This window comes from Siphateles boraxobius, unplaced genomic scaffold, assembly GCF_051911475.1.
Source record: "Siphateles boraxobius isolate OS27281-9 unplaced genomic scaffold, OSU_SipBor_1 12, whole genome shotgun sequence".
Lineage (NCBI taxonomy): Eukaryota > Metazoa > Chordata > Actinopteri > Cypriniformes > Leuciscidae > Siphateles > Siphateles boraxobius.
In genome coordinates, this window is record NW_027508722.1 from 8,390,206 (window position 1) to 8,415,087 (window position 24,882).

The 24,882-nt window shown below is 38.2% G+C and overlaps 1 protein-coding gene across 1 annotated transcript in view; it reads right to left on the reverse strand.

Moving 5' to 3' along the window:
- The window catches only part of cdkal1 (CDK5 regulatory subunit associated protein 1-like 1), a 462,830-nt gene that overhangs the window by 28,776 nt on the left and 409,172 nt on the right, over positions 1 to 24,882 (reverse strand). Inside the window, exon 13 of the mRNA XM_077207373.1 lies at positions 2,273 to 2,356. Coding sequence (XP_077063488.1) covers positions 2,273 to 2,356 — 84 coding nt within the window. The remainder of the gene's footprint in view (positions 1 to 2,272; positions 2,357 to 24,882) is intronic.

Below are 24,882 nucleotides of genomic sequence, written 5' to 3' on the forward strand. Positions count from 1 at the left end.
TTCTGGTGAAAAGCTAACATTTTCTTCAGCTTACAAATCACTTAAATAGTACCTTGTAAAATCTTTCACATGGGGAAATATGATCAAACCACTAAAAAAGTGGCACTTGTAGAGAAGCTTTTTGCCTGAAGACAAGCCTGCAAATATCTACTGCAAACTTCAAACACTTGGAACACAGGTGTTCATGATATATTTGAAGATGTCTTGAAAGTATATTTTTTACTTGGACACTCTTAAACTCATTGCAGCTGAACATTTTTCCCTTTTTATATTGAAGTGAAGTGTTAAGCGCATTTACAAAATGACTGTTTGCAGTCGGATTTCATAGACTAACTATTATTTGTATTATTATATAAATACACAGATTTAAACAATAAAAACTCAAGCAGACATGAACTTATTCTTTCAAAAAAATCTTACGATTCATACTATACGAGTATATTTGTCTAGATATGCCTCATGCTTGTAGTTGTGACAGGTTGAGTGTCTCTAATATTTTATCTGGCTCTTAGTTCTCAGAATTAGTTTTTCCATCTTAATGTTTCTGTACATCTCAAATGGGAAGACATGCCCACTGGCGTTGAGCTGCGGCTTGACATTGAGCACACCTGTGCGTTGCAATCACTGAGGCATGTTAGGATCTAGTGGCTTTATAAAAGCATGTCTTGTGGCGCTTTTCCATTACCAGTACAAGCTCAACTCGATTCGGCTCGCTTTTCGCTCCATTTTCCATTGCAGATAGTACCATTGCTGGTCGTCATAGCGACGCCTAAGGAAACTGCCGTGACGTAATCTTCATCGCGACACACACCCGCTTTCCACACACAGGACAATGGAGGAAATCGAGTGTCTGTTTTTGATCCTCGGGATGTGGCTGTTTCTCACACGGCGTATTCTTCCGAGTTGCCATGGGTAAAGTTATATCTATTTAAAAATCACGCAATCTCTGGCCAAACTATTTAAAAATGGCGGGGTTATTCAGGATACTCCGTCTGGCACGTGCAATGATGACGCAGTGAATAGTGACGATTCTCTCTGACCAATCAGCAGTCTGCCGTGTTTACACGTCACATTTTAGTATCGCCTCAGCTCGCTCAGAACCTCGCCGGAGGTGATACCAAAAAAAGTACCCGAAAGCAGGTACAGGTTCAACTTTTACGCAGTGGAAAAACAAACAAAGGCGAGTCGAGGCGAGGTGAGCTGGTACTGTGTAGTGGAAAAGCGCCATAAGTATGGTGGTGTCATTCTCTATGTGTGTTCATGTTCTGTTGGCAGAAAAGTTCACTGTCGGCTTCTATTTCCTGTCGCTTTTCCCGGGTGAGTAGCCTGATTTATTGCTCTTTCTCACAATCGCTATTCACAGTCTAAATATGTCATTGTTATTAGGGACGCGTGGCGAGAAAAGTTAGCATAAAGCCCACTTTAGAGTAAGAATTTCATATGGGAGGTAAGAAATGTATTATTATTTTTTTTGTAATCTTGACAAAAAACGTAAAGTTTATTCATGCTCTTACCACGTTTGTATTTCAGATGCGGCCCGAGATCGCTAGCTGCTGATTCCTATGCATGTTTCATACAGAACTTTCACAGTCCAGTCCATACGTTCAGACGGATGTGGGCACCGCTGTCTTTTACCGCTAATCTACTGCCCTGTTGATTTGTATGGTATATCGGTGATGAAAAGTGTTTGACATCTTCATCTTTTGTGTTTTTACTTTATTTTCCTTGGTAGTGAAATAACCTAGATGGCATAGTCGGGCTTTCTTAATACTTTAAGCCAAAGGTTACATAGGCATCCTCAGTTTTAAATTGAAACGTCAAATTTTATTAAGTGACATTTAAAACCTTGGCTTTTGACGTGGAAACGTTTGAAATAAAATCAATTCTTCACTTTCCCTCATCTGCTTTCATAAACACTAAATGAACAATCATCAGACAACCACAAAAAAAATCAAAGACAAAGTCAAAGACAGATAAGATTACAAAGACACAATTTCATTTTTTGGCATAAAATAAAAGTTTAACAAACTCATTTATTTTTCATTTAGTTTAAGTTGATGTACTAAAATAACTAAAACTGAAATAAACAATAAAAATCGATATGGGCTTATAAAAAATAAATAAATAAAAATTACTATAAACTTAAAATGAAACCGGAAAATATAAAAATGAAATCTATTTCAAAATATTCAATTTCTATTTCAAAATCTATAACAAAAAATATAGTATCTCAATGACACAAAATTAACACTAGTCAAAGGTCAACTTGTACCTGCTCATAGAACTTGTTGTGGGCGACGTAGTACTGGGAGTCAAAGGACTCTTCAGTGACCAGGACATGCTGCCTCTCCCCAATCTGTGGGACAATACAGAGAAACACACATGAACAGTTTAATTGCATCTGAAAGACACAAACAGACTAGCATGCGGCGCCTTAAAGACGTCTGTGTGTTTGTAATGGTGATGAAGAGCTGTCAAAAACAAGCATTTAAAATCCCCTTGCAGACCTGTCAGCAAGCACAAGTGTTTAGTAGCTTTTAAAAGATGACATTCGTACAATGTACATATTTAACCCGATGCATGAGACAAACAAGACTATCATTCATTCACATCATTATAATGTGCTAACTGGAGGAAATAAAAGGGGCTGCAGCGCATACGAGATGGATGTGTCTGGTCTGTGACTATTGTAAGCTGTACGCTGATATTATCTTATGATGGAAAATATCTCCTTCCATTCACACTGTCACAAAGCAACTGCACATATATTTAATGGTTTTCAAGAAGCCTTTGTGTGCAACCTACTAATCACAGTAGTTAATTTAATCCACAGATAGACATTTGGGAAAATAACAAATCCAAACACACACAGACACTTTTAGAGGAAGCACAAACGTGTGTGAATTGTGTGCGAGGCCTGCTATGCCTTCAGAAAGAAACAGATGGGAAGGTTGCTCTCGAATGATGGGCAGAGAGACGCTTTATGAAAGCCAGATTGCCCTCTTTCTATTTAGATGTAGCATCTGGCCTTTTGAAATCACAACTAACTTAATGTGCTTTGCAGAGCCTATTGGCCTGTGAAAGGGGCCCTCTTTGTTCAGGACCCCTCAGACGACTGCAGGAACAAGAGACGCAGAGCTGCTTATGTCTAAACCGCTTGGTTGAACCCTTGTGCTCATGAACATTTTCTGCTTATCCAGTTGGTAAATGAACACACACACACACACACACACACACACACACACACACACACACACACACACACACACACACACACACACACGCACACACACACACACACACACACGAGCTGTACGCTTCCAGAGCTACTGGAAACCCTGCAGATGAACTTCATTGTGGTTCTGTCACAATACCTAGAGCATTTCTGCTTGATAAAATGAGGAAACACATAAATGCAACCAATTAATCTTTCTGTCATGCAGCGGCATTCAAATACTTTTAAAAACACACTATTTATATAAAATGAATCACAAGGGCTGTGTCCGAAAGCTTAAGGCAGCTGACTTGTTGCCTTGATGCCCAGTCAGCCAATGACTTTGCAGGCAGTGTTTGCGCACAAAGGTTCCTCACAATTTTGGAAAGACAGCATGCAACCCTTCTGAGGCAGCATAACAGTCTAGTATCTACAAACAAAAGATTTAACTTCAGTCAAAACTAAGTAAATATTTAATTACTAAGAGTCATTTTATAAAAATGACATTAACATTGGTATAAGTTAGTTAAAAACATACATTTGCACAAAAACTTTCAGATGCCATCTTTATTTTTTAGTTCAAATGTCACAAAATCAAACGCATGGGATAGTGGGATAGCATAGCTAATGATGGAAACATCTATGCTTCCTTCAAAAATCAATCAGATGAAATTATCTCAGTTGACAGGATGGGACCCGATCATTGGGTTCAGACGTGCCTTGTCTCATTTTTAAGCTTCCAGACGCATCCTAGAAAGAGGACAATGTTACTTCAGCCTCTTCAGGTTCAATGTGCTTTGCATTCAAAGATACTTCGGTTGTAACAAGTGGATGTTTGAGTTACTGTTGCCTTTCACATCAATGCTGTTCACTGTATATTTTCTGTAAACCCTAGAGATGGGTATCTCTAGGGTCTACAGAGGATTTCTGAAATAGACCAGCCTGTCAAGCACCAACAACCATGCCACGCTTAGTCACTTAAATCACCTTTCTTCCCCATTCTGATGCTCAGTTTAAACTTCAGCAGATTGTCTTGACCATGGGTGTGTCTCAATCAGCTCCCAAGCTAGTTGTGAATCAGTATACTGTGTTCACTAATTTGGGCAATGGTAAGGACCCTGGCTCACTACACATTGGGACACTGATGACTCTATTTCCTGCGACATGACAATGTCTTCATTGTACAACATCACTACTGGTATTTATGAACAGCAGCAGAACTGATATCTTTCTGACGTTATTTTTTAAAGTTATTTAAATTACATTATGATAAATACTTTGCTTGTTATAGGCTGCAACATTTCAGCTATAGATAAATTATAAATGTTAGCTAAATTATGCTCATTACCTGTCTAGCGATGTATGTTTATGCTTATTGATAAGGCTGTCAACATGGGTTGTCAAGTGCATCAGGTGTCAAGTTCTCCCGGGCTGGCTGAGGACTGAGCGGCAACATGTTTTGGAAACCGGACCAATAGTTTATTTTTTTCCTCTCTCCCCACTCTTATCTCTGTCTCTCCTCATCCTTCCGTCTCCTTTTCTCTCGCCTCATCTGTCCTTACTAGGGATGGGTATCGTTAAGGTTTTAACGGTATTACTACTCTTACCCATACTGCTTATCGATCCGATACTTTAACGGTATTCTTATTGGTTCTTTTTGGTGTGTTTTTTTTACATTCGGGTAATAATTAACATTTGCTCTATATTTGGAAATGTAAAATATCTATAGCAAATGAAAAAGCAGTGCTTTAACAAAACCAATAAAATATCTATTTGTTATGCAGCAGTGTGCAGGCTTTTTTGTTTTATATACATGAGATAGGACACAATAAGCAAACACAAGTACAAACACATGGTCAAAAAAAGAATACAATTAAACAAAGATACAAATTATATACACAGTGCTTTAATTTCAGGAAGGTCTACTAAAATTACTTTTCAGGTAAGTGTTTCCTTTACTTTTAAGTGTCTGAAAAGAAATCAAATTTAGAAATCAAATGTAAAATAACACTGCATAGTTTATCATAGATAGATGAATGCTTATTCAAAGAGCTGTGAGTGATTTTCTCTGCCTTTTGTTGTTTGATTCACACTAATGGCTCAATCGTCACAGGTTTATTAGATGCTACCCCTTTAAGACCGAGTGCAGATCTAATAGGTGACTGATGCACCATCATTTTCTCCCAACTATTTACGTCCATTTAAGACATAAACTGTGTTTAAGTGAATAAACTGTGTTTCAGTGAATCTCAGAGCTGGTAATGTTTATATTTTTATGTATATTTGATAGTTTAGATGTGCACATGAAGCCCAAAGTTAAGTATACTTTTCTTGTCTGGTTGCAGTCCATTTCGGAGCGTGTCACCTTGTGAACATCGTCTCTTGCACAGATTTTTGTGCTTTTAATAGCTCTTTTAATGATTAAACATGTCCGCAATTTAGCAACAGTAGAGACTGCATTTTACAACAATCACCGATCGTGTTGATTCTGACGGTACGTTTGGGTTTTTTAGGAATAAATGACAGCGCACCGCCTTGATGGAAGGAAGTTGCGCTAGACAGAATGCGTCTAGTATGTAATGGTTTCATCTCAAATATATTCTTTTTATAATCTCTGAAAGCCAAAATCTAAAATAAAATTAGAATAATATCCCAGATCTAAAGTGTAACCACATTTGAATGTTTAGTTCTGTCCTCATTGTCACTAAGCAGGGCTGTCGTGTTGTGTGCGCTGTGGCTCCGCGTGAGAGATCGCTTCCTCTCTCTTCTGGACTGCGAATAGCAAAATTGCATCACAGACAAATGGTTTAATAACATTATATACTGTATAGAACTGGCTGGCGAGATAAACATGTTCAAGATTACGTCTTTATAGCAATAATAAATAGTCCGTGTATTTTCTTAATTTATCCAGTTCCGACAGCAGAACTGATAACGTCCGAGCTTATCGATTCAGCGGTCTTTCAAAATTCAGCCCCAAGGCCCGTTTAATACCGGGTTTCGGTACCCATCCCTAGTCCTTACCTCCCTTATGAACGAGCTTCATAAAGTGTTATATTAGCTCAGCAGTAAATTACAAAAAAAAAAATGAATTAACACTGCTGAGTAAATGTTTTTCTAATACTACGGATGAGGGAGTGATGCAAATTTCACATGTTTTTATTTTTATTTTTTTTACCTCTTTTGTAAAGTCGTGGGAATGATATCATGGATTTTTTTTCTATCGAAGCAAATGGGAATACAAAAATCTTATTTGCTGTCATCTCTCGTTCACCACTAAGTTTACCCAGCTATGACGGCTTCCGCTTCAGAGAACCCCAGGATTGTGAAAAGGGTCCATTGACTCCAAATGGCCTACACAAGTTTCAGAGATGCATGAAGTGAATAGGATTATCAAAGTTCCCTCAAAGAGCCTGAGGTGACGAGGAACACATCTTGTTAATGTTCAAAATGGCCCGACAGGCAGAGCGATCACAGACAAGCTGTATGAGGTCCACACATCAATGCGAAGCACTAAAAAATAAACACAAGCCACATCCTCACAGTAAAAGCTGCATACCATCATGTTCTACTGTGGGCAAATTAGCCAGATGAGTCAAGTCAAGTCAAGTCATCCCTCATTTATATAGTGCTTTTAACATGGTAGATTGTTTCAAAGCAGCTTTACAGAGATAAACATATAATTTAAGGTAACAGAGATTGGTTTGGTTTTATAGTGGTTCTTGAATAATGTTTTTTCCAGCTAAAGTTAGTTTTGATTGATTCACTTCCGTATAAATGATCATTTGTTATTAAATTAGAGGCCGCTAAGACTACAACGTTCTCTCTAAACAGACTTTAAACGTGAACCTGTGATAGACGCTGATGGCGTTCACATGCGCATTAAGAATTGATTCTATAGTTATGTGCGTTTTAACGAGAGCCTGCTGCCTTAGCAACAAGCTGTGATTTATGCACGTACGTTTAAAGTGCTCAGCACACTGCACAGGTTCAGTTCACCTAAAAATTAACATTCTATCATCATTTACTCAACCTTGTGTCATATTTTCTTCTTGGAACAGAAAAGGAGGAATTATCTTCATGCAGCTTTTTTTCTATTTAATCACAGTCCAATTCATAGTGACCAAAGTCTTTCGAGCTCCAAAAAGGTATACCATAACAGTATCCATTTAATATTTTGGTTACACTTTATTTTAAGGTGTCATTGTTGCAGTGTAATTATAAATGTAAGTACCGAGTAATATTAATTAACAACATGTACTTATTCTAGGGTTAGGGTTAAGATTACATTTAGTTAAGGGTTAGTTGCATGTAATTATGCATAATTTACTGTTATTACTATGGTAAGTACATGTAACATATGTAACAAGGACACTGTAAAATAAAGTGTTACCAATATTTTTATATGATGGACAGACTGATATGATAAGACCAGCTTTAAGCATTCTTCTCAGCTAGAGCGGGAAGGATAGACTATGATTTCAGTCTTTATGAAGTTTTTAACACCAAGGTCGGACCAAAGCCCTAAAGCATATGTCTAATGATGAATTCGGTGAGGAGTGAGAGCACATCACCGTACTGAAACATACATCAGAGGAGAACAGAGACCAGCAGTGCTGCCACGCATCCTACTGATGATAAAGTGTGTGCAGCATCAAGTTTGTTCTGGAAACACTAGCCCCCTGCCTCTGCCATTTGATCACAGATATAATATTCCCTCTTAATAGAGCATATTCTAGGTCTTGGGATGACATCATCAAGAAATCAAACAACGAAGTAAGAGCGAGGGATTACGATCCTGCAGGATCCCGTTCCTGATGATGGCTGAATGTTTTATGAAAGCACAGGATGAGAAGGAGAGAATATTTGTTGTGGAATCTCTTCTTCAGTGCTGTCGTGAACGAAAACAAATAGAGCTCAGCTGGATTTGAATCAAAAGAGAATAATAATTACACAGGTCCTCCTGCTTATCTGCAGGGCTTTACAGGCGACGTGAGAGGATTCACATCAGATGCTGACGAGCCTTTCAGGAGATGAAGACTAGCTGACTCTCTGGTGAGCTTCACGTCTTCAAACGCTGCAGTATTCCATAGGTTAAGCTCAACGGTTTCTTCAGGGAATATGAATCTCTTTAGTTTGTCAGGAATAACACACTGTTAGACAACAGACGATGCCGTGTGTCAGGATTAAGATGATGATAATGTTTTAATTGATAATTAATCAATCCAAACAACAATCGGAATGAATTAAACTCAAGCGTTTAGGGTGTGAGACTAGTTCTTTCAGCAGAATGAAAAGCTTTGTCTGTTTCCTTACTGCATAAATGTTCCTCATAGTTTGGGTGAAATGAACTTTCTCTGAACGTCATTATTGTCTATTTGTATGTTCAGACACAGGGACAGTGCTATCAGAAAACATTTTTTTCATTCCACAGCACTGCGTTTACATAGTTTTTCTATAACGTGATAGTTTGCTTCACACATCAAATGTCACTTAAAGCTGATAATTGTTTCAGGCAAACCGCCCCCACACCGACTTAACTGAAATTTTCATTCGTGCAGAATAACATCCAGCAGAACGAACACATTCAGAACACAGATGGCATTCAACGGACCACAGCAACACTTAAATCTCACACTGCACTCCAAAATCTAATTGCGGCCCTGAAACTTTGTGTCTGCTGTTACCTTGACGACCCACCGGGACTTAATGAAGACCATCACGTTGGATTATATAGTGTAGAAAAGAAACAAGGACAAAAGTAATTAAAAAAGAGAAACTCATGTTGAACATCACAAATGAGAGAAAAACATCACTGGTGCATGTGCTATTTTTACATTTAATTTAAATGAGGGTGTGCAGGAGAAAACACCACTGACACACACACCAGTGAGAGGGAGGTGATCTGCAGCAGAGCTCTACAGGCGTATGATGATCATGAGCAGCTTGTCTCATTAACAATCATTAACAATCACACAAACACTGGAACTTTACATATTCAATCTCTTTTTTACTTTATCCTTAATTATTTAATTAATATTGCAATTTATTTATTTTTCTTAAGTTTTGATAATTACTTTCTTGGTTATTTGCACTTTAACATTTTTATATTCTTTATTGTTTTTCAATAAAACTAATAATATTCTAATTGTTAGTATAATATGTCTACTCCATTTGCACTTAGTTCAATCGATTCACATTTGCCTCATTGACTGCAAGCGCTGTGTTTATATGACTGCATGTGTCGCAATGCAACTACAATCAAAACAGTGCATCCTTTCTTACACTTTTGCTAATGTTCAAAACTGGAATTTACTGATCACGGAAACAAATTACATTTATTCATTTTGCAGATGCTTTTATCCAAAGCGACTTACAAATGAGGAAGAGATTTTAAGGAGGCAATAACGAGAAAAGCTTAAAATTATAATTTTTTTTAATTGGCTTGTCTAGTGCAAGCTACATAACAGATATAAGAAAGAGTTAAAGCATAGAAGACGACTGCAGTTAAATACTAGCGGAAAAGATGAAGTTTCCTGAATATTGTCATGGATTCTGCTGTCCAGATAGCAATAGGAAGATCATTCCACAAATACTTTCTCAGTCTAGAATGGACACAGCAATATAAAACATTAACACAGAACATGTGTCACAGGCAATCATCTGTATTATACAGCTTCAAACACACCTTGTCCAAACAGAATTCAGAGTCTGAAAAATCAGCTTTAAACTCAAGCTTTACTAATATCAGGCTATTGCTACACACCACACACACACACCATTTGTCAAAATTTAGCAAGAAAAAAACTAATTTCATTAGTTGCTCAGAATCACAGTTGCTCTGTAATGAAGCCACACAAATGATGTGATGGTGAAACATTTTTTCAGTCTTTAATCACTGATGTTTCTCATATTATTCTGACTAATACATCTGCACAAACCTGCACTACCTCCAAGTGATTTATGGTTCAAATCAGCATCAGCCCGTCAGATTACAGCCACGTGGGGAAGTGAATAAAGCTTCATTAGTGTTCTTGAGTGAGTCATGGGACCACTTTCAGCCGAGAGACACAATGAAGTCTAAATGAGAAGGACTTTACTCTTAGTTTCAAGTGTTTCAGTGATTTCAGCAGGACACAAAGTGTGTTCAGGTGGCACAGACGATACAGACCACCAGACAGACTGAACGTTCATTCTGAAGAGCTCCTGTGCGTTTCACAACATGAATCAGTGCATGTGTGTTCTGCTCCGTCTGATCAGTGTCGAGTGCTGATGGTGTGTTGTGTCGCACTGGACTCCCTTTGCCAGACCACATGTGACCAGCTTGTTTCTTTTGCATTACACATAAAACACGGCAGCACCGACAGCATACAGTAAGCTCATAGCCAAATATTTCACAAAGCACATGCACAGGAAGCCATAAAGTTAAACCTGTCTAATCACATCTGTCTGTCTGGTTTGTACTGAGAATCTGGCTGCTCACAGATGAAGTGATTTGTGTATGTACACTAAAACAGAGATGTATTCAGTGTGTGTACTGTATATATGATATGTGCTAAGATTAGAATTATACTCCAAAAAATTAATACTTCAGATGGAAACAGGTTTTCACACCCTGATGCCACAGGAGGATCCACAAAGAACTTCAGAAAACCATCTGTAAACTGTCACTTTAAAGAAAGAAAAAAAAAAAACACAAAGGAGAAAGGGACTGCTAAGGAAGGACAAGAGAAATAAAGGATGAAAACATGGACAAGAAGCTGCGAGCAATGTGAGGGTTTGTGTTGCTCCAGCTCTACAACCTCCAGTTACTGTCCACAGCAAAGAAATTACTCCAGACAACACGATACATACAGCTCCAGTGTGTCAATCAGAAGACCTCCACGACTCATACAGCTCATCTCAATCTGAGGAGCTCCACGACTCATACAGCTCATCTCAATCTGAGGAGCTCCACGACTCATACAGCTCATTTCAATCAGAGGAGCTCCACGACTCATACAGCTCATTTCAATCTGAGGAGCTCCACGACTCATACAGCTCATCTCAATCAGAGGAGCTCCACGACTCATACAGCTCATCTCAATCAGAGGAGCTCCACGACTCAAACAGCTCATCTCAATCAGAGGAGCTCCACGACTCATACAGCTCATCTCAATCAGAGGAGCTCCACGGCTCATACAGCTCATCTCAATCAGAGGAGCTCCACGACTCATACAGCTCATCTCAATCTGAGGAGCTCCACGACTCATAGAGCTCACCTCAATCTCTGGAGCTCCACGAGTCATACAACTCATCTCAATGTGAGGAGCTCCACGACTCATACAGCTCATCTCAATCAGAGGAGCTCGACGACTCATACAGCTCATCTCAATCTGAGGAGCTCCACGACTCATACAGCTCATCTCAATCTGAGGAGCTCCACGACTCATAGAGCTCACCTCAATCTCTGGAGCTCCACAAGTCATACAACTCATCTCAATGTGAGGAGCTTCACGACTCATACAGCTCATCTCAATCAGAGGAGCTCCACGACTCATACAGCTCATCTCAATCAGAGGAGCTCCACGACTCATACAGCTCACCTCAATCTCTGGAGCTCCACGAGTTATACAACTCATCTCAATCTGAGGAGCTCCACGACTTCTAGAGCTCATCTCAATCTCTGGAGCTCCACGACTCATACAGCTCATCTCAATCTGAGGAGCTCCATGACTCATACAGCTCATCTCAATCTCTGGAGCTCCACGACTCATACAGCTCTTCTCAATCAGAGGAGCTCCACGACTCATACAGCTCATCTCAAACAGAGGAGCTCCACGACTCATACAGCTCATCTCAAACAGAGGAGCTCCACGACTCATACAGCTCATCTCAATCTGAGGATCTCTACAACTCATACAGCTCATCTCAATCTGAGGAGCTCCACGACTCATACAGCTCATCTCAATCTGAGGAGCTCCACAACTCATACAGCTCATCTCAATCTGAGGAGCTCCATGACTCATACAGCTCATCTCAATCAGAGGAGCTCCACGACTCATACAGCTCATCTCAATCTGAGGAGCTCCACGACTCATAGAGCTCACCTCAATCTCTGGAGCTCCACGAGTCATACAACTCATCTCAATCTGAGGAGCTCCACGACTCATACAGCTCATCTCAATCAGAGGAGCTCCACGACTCATACAGCTCATCTCAATCTGAGGAGCTCCACGACTCATACAGCTCATCTCAATCTGAGGAGCTCCACAACTCATACAGCTCATCTCAATCTGAGGAGCTCCATGACTCATACAGCTCATCTCAATCAGAGGAGCTCCACGACTCATACAGCTCATCTCAATCTGAGGAGCTCCACGACTCATAGAGCTCACCTCAATCTCTGGAGCTCCACGAGTCATACAACTCATCTCAATCTGAGGAGCTCCACGACTCATACAGCTCATCTCAATCAGAGGAGCTAAACGATTCATACAGCTCATCTCAATCTGAGGAGCTCCACGACTCATACAGCTCATCTCAATCTGAGGAGCTCCATCATCTAAACCATCACATCTAACACATCATGGAAAGAGTAATTCATGAATTAGTAAAGAACACCTATCTGACCTTTCAAACACATGATGATTGTAGTTTCCCATCATCAGATGAGGTGATGCTGTGTCTGACGTGACAGCGACATCCACAATGTATACAAAAACATACTGTACTTAATACTAAAAGGAATTGTCAGGTTAAATATCTCATTTGGTGTTCTGGACTATTCCTTTAAGGAGAAATCAAGGTTGATTTCTGCTGTAAGGCAGTACTAATCTTTACCTGTCTGTATGTGTGTTTGTGATGCCTGATTGTGTTAGTAAATGAGTGTCAGAGGGAGGTGATGCCTGATTGCTTCATCAGCCATGTCTGTGTGCTGATTGCGTCCAGCAGTTATATATAAGAACATATATACATATATATATATAACAGCTTTCATAATAATGCAGACGAGATGGAAATTATATCTCTATAATATAATTACACAAAATACTCCCTGTATCTCTTTTCATCACAAAACACGTACAATCAGCATTCACCTTGAGCTAATGATATTCCCCTCAGCTTCTTGCTAGAAAAACCAAGTCGTAATTTCAGACCTGATTGTCTGACTGAACCTACGGCCATTCACACACACACTGTAAATGTCAATCTCATAATCACTTCATAATCACTCATAATAAGTTTTTGCCTTTTATTTTGGCCTGCTATTACATTCTCCAATGAGTACTTGTGATCGCTGATGATTCAGGAACTGTATGTATCACTGACTATGTTACATGTCGATAAAGCATGTAAAATGGTGCTCACAGACACTCAGTGTCACTGCGCTTGAGCGTCTGTGAACTGAACTTCACATGTGCATCATGTGATCTGTCTCAATGGATCAGTCATTCATTTGTGTATGCCAATCGTTGATGCTTCTTTTTCGAGCTTTTCAATCAAACAGCTGCTTTCTTTATATGTGAAAACAGTGTACAAGTCTAGTTTTGGCTCCATTTACAAATGCAATGTGTTCAAATGTGTTTCTGTGGTTTGAGTGATCAGGTCTCCAGATGATTCATTTATGACAGTTATGCTCCTGTCCAGCACAGTCTGATGTTATGCTCATGTCCTGTCTGTTTCATGAGTCACTTTATTTCTATAATGCTTTATACAATCCAGATTGTTTCAAAGCTACTTCATAGTAATAAACAGGAAAATAATAATCAATGACTATGTTTACATGTGCACTAAAAATGCGATTATTTCTAATGATGCGATTATTTCTAATAATCAGAGTAAAGTCTTAATCACAGTCAGATGTTTACATGACATGAATAGAACTCTTTACTCCAGTTTACATGCAAATTTCATTATTCTGATTATTTGCTAAGTATGGTTATACCACACTCAGATAGGCATGCAGTATGCATATTACCAGCCACTGTTTTAATCTACTCAAATTCAAACTACATTTTTATGGACGTACTAGATATTATTTGGCGCTGTGATGAACATTGCAATGCTGGGTTTGCCTTTCGTGTCGTGTGGATGAAGATATGGAGCAGAGACTGGGCAGCGAGTTGTGATGACAGAGTTTAGTGATTTGAAGAAGAAAAAAACTTTAGAATAATGCCACGGAGTTCATTCATGAACTTGTGTGAACACACGGCATCCGTGTAGAACCGAGCACATGCGCACTTTGGTCAGAGCGGTAATAATTAGATAAAGGTGTTTACATGCCAGTTTATTGCAATTAAAATCAGTGTACGCCACAGAATAATGTGAATATGGTTACTGCGATTATGAGCTTAATTTCATGAGTTTGATCCAAGTATTGCATTTACATGAGGTAAAGTTAAATCACAATATTGCCAAAATCCCATTATAGACATATTATGAGGGTTCATGTAAACGCACTCGATGCAAAATCCATCAATTAATGTAAGATAATAGTGTCATTACTCAAGTATTGATTTAGTTCAATTTAATAATGGTGTAAAGTTAATCAATTATGAAACAAGTTCAGCTATAAGCAGTTTTACAGTAGACAATATTGTCATTTTTCAGCTCAATTCAGTTCAAGTTTTGTACTAATAATGTCAGAGCAGTCCATTAAATAATTTTACTGCATATTAAGTTTCTTTGTGTCAAGTGTCAAGAGAGTGTGAATCCAACTTAAATGCAAATACTGTAGAGATCCTAGATCGATGTTTTGAACATTTGAATATTCATCAATCTCTGTTCTGTCACTTATTTTGGATTGGATCAACTCAGTGAAGTGGGCGGGGTCAGGGAGAGGGAGGGAGTGAGGCATTATCAGCAGCAGTGGGTCTGAGGAGGAATATGTCTGACTAATGCCAGGTTCATAAGACGAGAGATTCCTTCATCATGACGAGGAGAAGAGAGGACAGCTGGAATCCTGCTGTCTCCTCTCTGAAATCATCTCTCCATTCATCTCTGGCAAAATCAGAAACACTTCTGTGTATAAATAGGTCAAGAGAAGAACACTTGCTTGATAAATACAAAACTTCAATTAAAACCATTCACAACTCATAACTCGACTCATACACAGACACATTAACCTGATTCATCAGCGTCATTCACTCGTTCCTCACTTACGGTCACAGTAGCTCTGGTTAAGGAGTCATGCGACCTAAAGCAAGATCGCCTGAAGCACAGATCTGAACGTGACTAGTTCCAGAAAAAACTCCTGTAGGTGTAGTGTGTTTGTTCAGTGTCAGTTGTCGGGTCACATGTGAATATGCTGCTGCCTGGATGCACACACAGACTCCATGCAACAGATGCAAATGTGTGTGTGTGTGTGTGTGTGTGTCTTTAATGAGGCGTACCGAGGATGACCTGTGTGGGAAGACATGGATCAGACATGCACAATGGCACCTAGGCGCTGGTGTTTTCACTGAGATTGTGACACGTCTACTTATGTATAAGATGTTTTTACATGTACAGCTAATCTAAAGCAGTGAAAGTGAAGCTCTCAGCAGTCATAAAATCATAAACTCATCAGGCCCAACATCCATCATGCTAGCAGTCCAGAACAATTAATTAAATAAATAAAATTGTAAATAAAGTAAATCAATTTGGTCTCAAACTAGTCCCTACTAAGTGTTAATTTAGTGCCAATTTAAGCTAGATTTGCAACCATGTTACAGACATAACTGTCACTCAGTAATAGTTTTACAAATAAATTAATACATAAAACATTTACATACCAGGGCAGTAATCCAAGGAAACACACAAAACTCAGTGCGGTGAGAGACACTGCTCTTTTCGGTTAGTTATTCGAAAAATTCAGTCTGAGGATGTGAGTTTTTAAAAGTAACAATTATCCATTATTAGGATTATAACAATTACTTCAGATTCTTTTTAGTAACACTATTGACTTGATTCGTTTGTGACGTTCATGACATCCATTCAATGAAAGATATTGAGACTCGTCTTGTATGAGGTACATCTTTGCGTCTGTAAAAATTGTCAACAATTGTTGTCACTTGTGGATGGATAAAAATGTAACTGAAGTTTAAACACATTTCACCAGTTTTTTTGTTTTTTGTTTTGGTGTTGTGTTGACAATCCTCCTCTGAGACTGCTGTGACATTATTTAACAAAGCTGCGAGAAACTGCTAAATGCTTGCAATCTCGTTTAAGGTTTCTCCACTCCAATGCCAAGTTCACTTCACGCTAGGCAGAAGACAGAAGCTCAACGTCTTTTCACATATTAAATCTGTGATATATCTCTGATTAAAGCCCTGAAACAAACTAAATCCAGCACTCATTTGCCGTATGAGAGAACATAATATAACAATAAATGAAGTTAATGAGCATATAAAGGTAATGGTGGTCAATCGCTGAACTGTACATGTCATGCTCATCCTCCTGTGTAGAATAAGAAAATGGATCAGACCCTGTGTTGAAGGAGTCAAATCGGCAAACATACACAATGTAAAACTGCAAACTAACAATAAACTAAAGCAACCGTTATGTAGAATCTCAGATGTCATATCACATCAAGTCACATTTATTTCTATAAACAGGAAAATAACTAAATGAATGATGCAAACTTTATCAAATATGAGACTAATTCAAATACATCAATTATGAAACATGTTCAATTCAGCTATAAACCCCAAATGCGCAAGCCAAAGGCAAAAGTAGCAAGTTTTTTTTTGCAAAAAAAAAGGTTTAGCACATCAAAATGTTTACTGATATAGCTGATGGAAATGGCAAATATTGAATTTTTTTTGGCAACTTAAGCGCAAAAATTCTAGGCCCAAACTTCAAATGTCACGAAAACTAATTTTGAATCACTTTTTATCGATAAAAAGGACTTTACCGCAAATAAATGGTGTCACATGACAGAATTACCCTATACTACAGTTTCCGTGTTCATTCCGTTGCTCCAGTTAAAGTACCGTTTCTCTGTAGTTCAAAGGCATATACATCTATTAGCTATATATATATATATTTTTTTTTACAGTGAATAAATTCGGAATAGGCAGTCGTTGCACCCATTTTGAAAAATAATAAGCCTATTACCAAGCATTCTTTTCAGTCTACAATCTAAACAAAAATGTTAATCCGAAAAATAATACAACTGCACCCGTTTCTGAATATTGCTTTCTGAATAATGATTAAGTCTAAATAGTCTTTATAAAAAAGTTAAAAAAACAAGACATGTTAATACAATAAATTATGTGTTTACTATTTAATAGTACATACCGGTAATAAAAGTTTTGTTTCAAATGCATGAGGAAAATATAGCACCAATCTATGCAGCTCGTCAAAAATAAAACCGGGGCGTCTGTCAAGGAAGGCTGTTCCAAAACTGACAAAAGAAAGGTAAAATACACAACATGTTACTTTTGTATCTGAATAAATAAAGTTAATGTCATAAAATCACAATTTCATGGTCTGAGGCTGGTTACTTGACAAATCAAAAACGCAAACAAAACAATTTTATAAATACAATTTATTAATATGTAATATAATTTTATCTCAAACTAATTAGGAAAATAAAGTGGGTTGAATCCAAAAAGCTCAAAACAAATTTTAAAATTAAGACGCCATAAATTTAACAATAGACCATTTAAAAAAGTTAAATATAGGCCTTCACAAATAAAAGCGGCATCTGTCTCTGAAAAAAATCAGCAACAATATGATTTTTTTGATCGATTTGATGTTATTGAATAATTTGGTTTGAATGATCTGAATTTGCACCATGTCAAACCGTGACCGGCTTGACTGCATGTTCAAGGCTTACAATCAAGATATGACCGAATACTTCACTGCCAACCCTTTTTATGGACCCTAAAATTTAACATATAGGCTATAGGACAAATGCTGCCCTGTGTCCAAACCCATGGGGTCCGTTACATAAAGGCTGTTACAAGCAGTCCTGTCAGACCAATTTTTCCTAATTTAGTAATAGGCTTATTATTTGCAAAATAGTTAGTAGTAAACTGGTAAATTCTAATTGTCTCATTACTCTCTGCATTTTACAAAAAATTTGAATGCAAAAGATACACTATAATTTGCGATATACTTGAAATTATATACTATGTAGGTATGGAAACGACTCAAGGGCAGATTTTTTTTTTGCGATACAACAAAACTTATGTGCATCTTTTTAGGGATGACGTCATAACGCACACCGTTTTGTTTCGGTAAAAGGCCAATTGGATTTAGAAGGCTGGAGACAGCAAATTTTGCAATCTTTTTGTAACGCATGTCACTTTGTCAATAACAAAAAGTGGGTGGAAACTTGGTTAGTGGCATATCTGTCAGAAATGTCCTTATAGTGCTGCTTCAGATGAATTATGACCGGTTACGTCCCTCTCGCCTGTCTGTCCATTAAACTCACGCTCGCACTCTTCCCTCCATCCTTTCTTCTCTTAGAGGCACATGCTGTTTGTTCTCTATGGTTTTATCCGCTCTCCTCTTCCCCAGCAGGATTAGAGGGGATGTGTCTTAAAAGAAACAAAGCGCTCTGTCTCTGGGCTTGTCATAATGCTCCATATTTTATGTTCACTAACATAGGACCACTCATGACTTATTGTGAAAATCAAAACTAGTACGTTGTTCAGACATAATCTTGTCCTCAATTTAGTTCAATTCCTGTTTTAGGAAAACTTTCAAACTCAGAGACAAAATGCTCTGAAGTCTTAGTTGTCTTACAGCAAATGAATGGGGTTAGATAGTGAAGACACCTCTGAGAAGATCTGTGATGGAAGACGAAGGAGACGAAAGTAAAGCAGACGTGAAAGATTCTTCTGTCTAGACATCTTTTCATCCTGCCGTAGAGGATTTACCACTGCTGTAGGCATGGAGTCATATTTGCTTGCAGAGATCTCTACAAACACTGTCTGAAGAGCCCAGGGTTTCGGAGGCCTGGGTTTCTCCCGGTGGGATCTGACTCCATGTCTCTTGCCAGACCTTCTGTGGAGAGCAAACCACTTCAGCTCAGATGCCTCTGGCTGGACGGACAAACTCAATTCCCCACTTCTGAATATGTATGGCGGCTTCAGGCCTAAAGCCAGCACATTTTAAGTGAGTGTCAACCACAAAATCATTCTGATGATCACAAAACACCATCCATGCTGTGCTGGAGACACATCAGCAGAAAGCAGCTGACAGACGATGTTCATTAGCGGTCACTCATGTCATTATACACACCTCAAAAACTGAACCACATGAGGTCGTGAGCTCCGTCAGCAGAATAAAACCAGAGAAACAGGCACTGAAGCTGAACACAGTCTGAAAGTAGAAGACTGTATCTGAGATCAAGAACAGTAAGTGTCCACTTTTATGTGTGCATTTGACTGTGCATGTGCATATTAAAATGATGAGACACATATGCGTGTTATTTGGTGCCACTAATAAATAATTTAAAATTTGACCTGAAAATAAAAGTAATATAGACTACTTTTATGCTACAATAGTGTTGCTCTCTTTTTTCAACATTAACAAGTTTCATTTGTTAACATCAGTTAACTATGTTTGTTAAAGCATTTCTTAATCTCAGTTAATGTTAATTTCAAAATTTGCTAATACATTATTAAATTCAAAAGTTATAGCAAATGTATTGCTCATGCTAATTGCTTACCGCAAACTAATGAGATCTTATTGTAAAGTGTTACCATTAATTCAATATTGTTTAAATGTCTATACAATGGAAAAAATTAGATCCACATCTTCCGTGGTGATGATTTATGTGTCCACAATGTGAAAAGACAACACATCACAACTGCAGATTTATGATCTGATGTTAAACATGGTACCACGTGTACTTTATGACCTACACATCTGTGTGTGACTGATCATGCTGAATTAACAGATGTAAGCAGATGAATGAGATGGATGGATTTTATGAGGGGTCAGAAAAGGAGAAGAGCAGATTTCTGTCGCCCTGTTAAACCTCCTGCCCTTTTACCACATCATCGACTGCTGATGATGTAATTCTATCTCTGAGACACATCTGGCTGTTCAGGGATGCAGTGAGATCAGCAAATGAAGACAAGCACAAACATGAACTGCTATTATAGCATGAAAAAGTCTGACCCGCTGCAGTCAGTGTGGGATCAACCTCATCTGTCCTACACGAGGACATGAGAGCAAGTAAATAATCATGTTTGGGTAAATTATACCTTTAAGTGTGTGAATGGCACTGGCACACTGGAGAGATGACAGTTCAGAAATCTCACCTGTTCATCTGAATCTTGTTTATACATCAGGACACGAAATAAAAAGAACTGAATTTGAACTACAGAAATTGCTGTGAGAAAGAGCAGTAATGCTCTTTATAATAGATCATTATCACAGCTGGACCTGAATCTGTCTTTATGATAAATGCTGTCAAAATAAATTGTTCTGATTGGAAATAAAGGTGGCAATGAACTGCTGCTGAATTATAGCAAATTAATCCACGTTTGCCAATGACTTAAATGTGTATGGGCAAACAGACACATTAACCCTCTCAGGTCTAAGGGTTTTTTGGGGTCCTTGAGGTGTTCTGACATGCTCTGACATTTGCGCTTTTTTCAGTTATTTATAAACATGTTAATGGCAAAGGTGTAAATTCACTCTATATAGCACAAACGGGGCTACCGTAATATGTGAGCAACATGTATGTACATGTTTGTATTTTTGAAAGAATATTGCTTATGCATGGATATTGAAAAAACTAAAACTTAAAGTGTCTGAAATAAGGCCACAAAAGACATACTAAATATGTGTCCACAAGACTTTTGACTAATGAGTGTTGTTGCCTAGAATTTTTGCTTCAAAATGATCTGAAAATCATCCTGCCTAATCATTTACACAAAACAATGCATTGATTTAAATTTTATAAGACACCTTTTGTTTGGAAAGGCAATATGCGTGGAGGCGTATTCACACCTGAGAAGACAAAGGCCGGATAATGTGCCGCATAATGAGCTGCATATTAATTAGCCCTTTCACACATGGTGTGTCACAGGGTCCCAAAGAATGCAAGGACAAAAGAAATGATCTATATATACATATTTTACAATTAGAAATTGTAACCAATTACAAATAGGTTATAATTACAACAACAATTACAATTTTAACAATATTTCAAGAGTGTTGCTTTGTAAAAAGTATACATTTTATCATGCGTATTAAAAAAGGTAAGGATTCATTAGTTTGAATATTGGAACAAACACTATAATAACATCTTAGTTGATAATTCAATATACCTACTTTATTTTTGACAAAACATAATACTATAGTATATTTAACTATGAGCAGAGATTGGTGAACAAAAGCTTACCTATTTAATGTGACAGTAGTCTTTTTTTACAGTCAAAACTTTATAATCTATCCAAAACTAATCACAAAATCTTGTCTAAACATTCATATTTAGTCTGTAACATATCGTGTTTATGATATATTAGCATATACATGTTAATTTGCAGTTTGTTGCTTATACAGACATTTTATTTCAACATATTTCAGTATATTTTTACTCATCTTAGTAGGCTATAGCAATATAGTTTGGATGTGTTCATGTAAACATAACGTTTACTAATGTAGGTGCGAGAGTGAATGAACGGCACAGACACGCGCTCTATAACTGTAGTAAACAAAGCGCGCGCGCCTGTGCCGTTCATTCATCATTTATCCTACACACAGACACGCAATTCATATTTAAACAGTCTTTTTGCGGTTTACATACACTATTCAATATCGCGATTAGAACAAAGCACTTAAGAATAAATTACTTACTACATCAGCTGGATCCGTTGCTCCTCGAAATGAAACTACCACTTCTGGTAAATTTTCCAGGGTTATTAGATGGTATTATTGCTCACACCGAAAGGATACGCTGTGTACACAGCTGTACAAGATACTTACTAAACACGATGTGTTTTATAATCCAGCTGGTGGGCGTTGACATGTTTGAATGGCTTGCCTTAGATCATTTGCGTTTGAATACGGCGCGCTCTCCGTGGGCGTGGCACATTAACCCGTAATGAGGTATAATGAGCTGGTAAGAAAAAGACTGACATCTCTCTCTTTTCATACAGATTACATAAACTGAGAATATTTGTTTTTTATATAAATTAACTCATTTAAAAGAAGAGAGTTCAAGCTTCATTATGGAAAAACACTCGTGTCTGTATGACAAGTATTCGCGGAATTACAGTTAATTTTCGGACGCGTTTCAGAATGGACTTAACTGACAGAGAGAAGGCAGAACGCGCATCATGTTTGTTTTTCTTTATTTGGCGAAAAGCACAACACTTTGTTTTTATTGTGAGTATCCACAAAAAAAATAGACACTGATCAGGATCTAATGATGTACAACACTTAATATGTAAGATCAAAATCAACAGAGTATTTTGAGTTTCTTTTGCACTGATAAGAAAAAAAGCGAGACTATCCTCAGAGGGTTAAACACACAGCATGGGGTGCTGAGATAAGGTACACTGCTGAGGCCACTGGGAAACGCAACACTGCTGCTGCTACTTGTGATTCAGTGAGGTCAGAGGAGGAGTTCGTCCTGAAGAACATTCTGGGACTGAAGTTATCTCTCTCTCACACAGACACACAGAGACACAGACACAGACACAGACACAGACACAGACACAGACACAGACACAGACACAGACACAGACACAGACACACACACACACACACACACACACACACACACACACACACACACACCTTCTATAAAGCAGATGTATGTGTTTCTTTGCTTACATACTAAAGAGCAGAGCTTGATTTAAAATGTTCACTGTCATGTTGAGTCCGACAGCAAGAATCAAAGCCTGTATGATCACTTTGAGGTTATCGTGCAGATATGCAAATCATCATCTAACGGACAGATGTCAATCATCTCTCTGCACATGCATGTATATGTATGCATGGATATTTACACTTTAAGACAGCGGAAATATTCCATTGATTTACATTTGATTTTGGAATGTTTTCCCAAACCTGTATGACTGTCTTATGTGGAACATAGAGGATAGTTTGGAGAATCCATTGACTTTCACTGTATGTAGAAAACAAAAAGACTGGGATATTCTTCAAAACATCTTTTATGTTCTACAGAATAATGTCCTACAGGTTTGGAATGACATAAGGGCGAGTAAATGATGAAATTATGTTGTAGGCTGAAATAATGACATATGGACATGTTCAAGGCTAACTAGAGTGAAGAACCCGTCAATCCACAGGGCACAGAAACCTGCTTCCGTCTCAAAACAGAACAATGAAAATCCGAGCTTCTCTGCGTGCTAAATGAAGAGCTGTGAAGGTTTGACCCTGAATGTGAGATTTGGCCTGAGTGCTGGCCGAGAGCTGAGCACACACATCAAAGACGTGTTCACTGTTGTCTCCAGGGCTCAACACACACCGAACATCATCAGGTGTCTGCCTGCAGCTCACACACTCACATATGAGGAGTGGATCGATGGAGAGACGCAACAATCCCCCTCCTTTCATGTGCTCAGAACTCGCTCTTAAAGGAAAAGACTCGCACAAACCCAGGCCTCACTTTCACTGGATACACAACCTGGAATTCTCAACTTTATCAAGAAACTTCTACAATAGCTAACTTTACATGCACCCAAATGATCTGTTACTGTAGCAATCGATCCAAAATTAAATTTCGATATGATATCTTGTGCACGTGTGCAGTGCCATGACAAGTATTTATTAAAACCCTTTTATAAGAAGATGTCTGTTTACATCTATGAACGTGGATATGTTTATTTACGTCTTACAAACTGGTCATGGAAGAGGTTTGCCAAAATCTCTAAATTGTTAGCTTTCTTTAAAATTGTTTTAATTTAAAAAAAAATCCCATTAAAGCAAAAACGACAATAATTACTGTAAATACTCAAGGTAGCTCAAATTACATTATTGCAGTGATTGATTAGTGCATGTGTTGAAGTTTGTAATGTGCATGTAAAAAACGTACAATTTTTTTTGAAAAATGTAGTGTTCATATGTAAATAGAGCTTCAAAATCTGAAATGGTATTGGATTCATTTGTATTGACAAAAAAATAGTGGAATTTGCAGGAATTTGCAGCTTTACTCGCAAACTTCATGTTCATCACTAAGGTGAGAACCAGACCTGTTATAAACTTAAATATACTCAAATTATTAATTGAAAAGTGTACTATCCAAGTAGTAATAGAAGATGTTTGCTGTTGTAAGGATAACAGTAGCACACAGCTGTCCTGTTCTCCTGCACGGTTAGTGATCCTACTACATGCTACTACTCAAATCGTATCCTGCTCTGGGCGACCTCTTCCAAGCCGGCCAGGGATGGTTTAGTGAACCACGCCTGGGCAGGGTGCGGAGCGATCACACTAGTCAAGCCAACCAGACTTTGGGGGTCAAACGTGCTCAGGCACAGTTCAGATCGCCTAGTGCGAGTACAGCCTCAGAGACAATATCTGACAGACTTTCAGGACAGTGAAGGACAGAGGTGTGTGCTGAAGTGAGCACCGCACAGAACACCTGCTGCCTGATATTTATGTAGAAATTATGTTTATGTTCAGACAAAAGCAGCCGCTGTGTCATGCGTTTCCTTAGATAGTGTCAATAGAAACTAATTTCAAAGACAACTTGTACTAGCTTCTATATAAAA